This window comes from Xenia sp. Carnegie-2017, unplaced genomic scaffold, assembly GCF_021976095.1.
Source record: "Xenia sp. Carnegie-2017 unplaced genomic scaffold, XeniaSp_v1 HiC_scaffold_3, whole genome shotgun sequence".
Lineage (NCBI taxonomy): Eukaryota > Metazoa > Cnidaria > Anthozoa > Malacalcyonacea > Xeniidae > Xenia > Xenia sp. Carnegie-2017.
Window position 1 is genome coordinate 1610755 of NW_025813493.1, and position 2929 is coordinate 1613683.

General features: G+C 31.2%; 1 protein-coding gene across 1 annotated transcript; it reads left to right on the top strand.

Moving 5' to 3' along the window:
* The first annotated feature begins 217 nt into the window (after window positions 1–217).
* On the top strand, window positions 218–1835 carry LOC124454594 (ryncolin-1-like). Its single transcript, XM_047005370.1, has 2 exons — window positions 218–926; window positions 1666–1835. Exons 1-2 carry the CDS (start codon window positions 425–427, stop codon window positions 1833–1835), a joined length of 672 nt encoding a protein of 223 aa, XP_046861326.1. The 5' UTR covers window positions 218–424.
* Window positions 1836–2929: the final 1094 nt, after the last annotated feature.

A 2929-nucleotide genomic window follows, 5' to 3' on the forward strand; every position in this document is an offset into this window, starting at 1 on the left:
TCGGCCACTGAATATCATGCTTTAATATGTCAGTTGACTGTTTTGTCTCACATCATTTAACTATTTCCGTAAAGCGATGTTGACTAATGCAAAAGAAGATCGTACAAAAGATGACTTCTCAACAGTCAGCCTTGACTTGAAACGCACCTTAAAACCTGATCAAAGAAATGTAACTTTGAAGACACAAATTGCATCCATAAAAGCGCAAATAGCTACACTTCAAACATATCACAAAAAACTTAGCGCACAAAACAAACACCTACAAACATTTAATTTAAAACTCCAATCCAAAATCAACAAGACAAAAGGACAAATAAGCAAACTTACAACCTTGCGAAAACAAATAAAGAAGCTCGAATTTCGAATGATTAAGCTTTCCATACAAATGAAAACACTCGAAGCACAATAAGCGAAAACACAAAACATGTTAAAAACTCTTGAAAAACAATTGACAACGCTTTCAAAAGATTATACAAAACTCACAGGAATAGAACAAAACGGAACAAAAATTTCAAATAAATCAAAGAAAACACAAGGAAAGGACTGTGCAGATCTTTACAAAAAAGGTGAAAAAGAGAACGAAGTTTATCAAATTAATCCAGATGGTCAGGGTTACTTTAAGGTTTTCTGTGATATGAAAACATCTGGTGGAGGTTGGACTGTTTTTCAAAGACGTCAAGATGGAAGTGTAAAGTTCTATCGAGGTTGGAAAGACTATAAACAAGGATTTGGCAATCTTACTTCTGAATGCTGGCTTGCATTAGATAAAATATACCGACTAACATCAGCAAAGCGAAACAAACTTCGTCTTGATCTTGGAGAAACGTCAGGAAATAAAAGATATGCTGAATATGATTATTTTGCTGTAGAGAATGAAAATAAAAAATATCAATTGAGACTTGGAAAATATTCTATTAGGTCATTAGGCAAATATGAACAATAACACCACAAAATTAAAAGGGTTAATAGAATAAAAATAATATTAGCATTAAATTAAAACGATTAGGATGCTTGGAATTTGCGTGAACCGATTCTACTTTTTTGTTACATATTTGTCATAAGAACAAAATATTTTGTTTCAACTTAAAACATACAACAGGTATGTTTGTAAACCAAAAATATTTTGACGTGTGATTACAGCTTTGAAAATGTCGGTAACAACTAATTTACAAACAGAAAAAACAATTCTGGACAGGCAATACTAGAGAGATCATTCAAGGATAAGGACTAAGTTACTTATTAAAGTAAATTGCAAATTCAGTTTCATCTTTGTGTGCAACAAATTATAAGTAAGGGTCTGAACATAATGTTATATAGAAAAAACACAGCAGTATTTAATATTTTCTACATAATTAAAGAACTAAGTGAAACACACTGTAAAAACTGATTGGTTAAAATAACCATTAAAATTGGTTACTTCAAATGCATTTAACCACTTCAACCAATATTTTTATGGCTACTGTAACCAATCATATGATTATTTTAACCAATCATTTTTTTCTGGCCATGTTAGCGCAAAAAGAATCTTTCTATTGAAAATATTTTTGTTAATTATCCATTGATTAAAAATTAATATTACACAAGCATGTAGTGACCAAATACAATGCATACTAAAAGTTCCACTGTTAAATGTGTGTTCTCTTGAATACAAATATCACCATTTAGGAACTGCTGGTAATTCATTATCCGCCCATAAAAACAAGTCGTTTACGACAATCGATTCAGATAATGATACAGATGGCGGAGGAAACTGCGCTGTAAATGCTAAAGGTGCTTGGTGGTATTATTATTGTTATGATTCCAACCTAAATGGGTATTATTATCAAGGCAATTAACAACCTTCTGCATCTTGGTACAAAGGTGTTGTTTGGAAGGACTGGAAAGGATTTTCTTATTCATTGAAGTTCACTGAAATGAAAATAAAACCATCAGGAAGTTTTTAATAAAGTACTGATTTCATGACGATAATGAATACATCTGTAGTGAACTTTATACATTTTGTCGTAAAGTTTGTTGTTTAGACTTTAAAAAGAAATAAATCTCAGCAGTCACTATTCATGGTTTTTTTGTATGGATTTGGTCTAATATTTATTAAAACCGTGTCGCAAAAAGGCAACCGAGATTCATCTCGCTTTTGTGCATAACTAAAATTACTAAATATGTTATCATGAGCTTTCGAATAATGTGTTGTTTGAATTTAATTACAAAGTTCCTTTTTACCCCCTACCACTGTAGCCTATTATCTAATACTGCGTGCTAACCGCAGGGGGTCTCGTGCCCAGATCTTCACGCCGTTCATTGGTTATTGCACAACCTCGTATGACTTCTAAAATCAAGAAATGTAAAAAATTTGAACAGAAAGGAAATTTTAACTTTAAATTCAAAACACGTTTCCACCCTCATATTTAAGGTAAAGTTTACGGTTGATATATAGTATATAAATCTTAGGTGTAATAGATCAAAGTCACTCTTTGAAGTGTTCTTTTTTGTTTATGTTTTTTATATGTAAAACCGAAAGACTAAATTTTTTTTTCTTATTAAAACCTTTTTTGGCAGGTGTTTAGTTAAGTAGGATCTAGATAGATTTTGCATAAATTCTATACGCCATTGATTAAGTCACTTAAGCGATATCTACTCTTTCCTTGCGCAATTTCCAAGATTTTTCAAGGTTTGGAATCCTTTTCTTGAATTTGGGTTTTAATGTCTTGTGTAGAATCTACTTCGTCTCTTCTGCTTCTCCTTCTGTTTATTTATGTCAAAGCTAAAACAAACCCACTAGACCTTATGAGCAGTATATTTACCTTATTTAAATTATAGTACTATATATTTAGCTTTTGTTCAGTTTGAAGATCATGGAATAGATTTAAAAGAATTTCGAGAATTCTGTTTCGACAACAAAAAACATCCATGAAATTAGTATCATCACAAT

Bases quoted from the DNA above. Each gene is read 5' to 3' on its own strand.
- LOC124454594 (XM_047005370.1), top strand. From the start codon at position 425: ATGTTAAAAACTCTTGAAAAACAATTGACAACGCTTTCAAAAGATTAT. The intron at 927-1,665 runs GCAAATATGAAC...ATCACCATTTAG, and splicing joins ATATTCTATTAGGTCATTAG to GAACTGCTGGTAATTCATTA.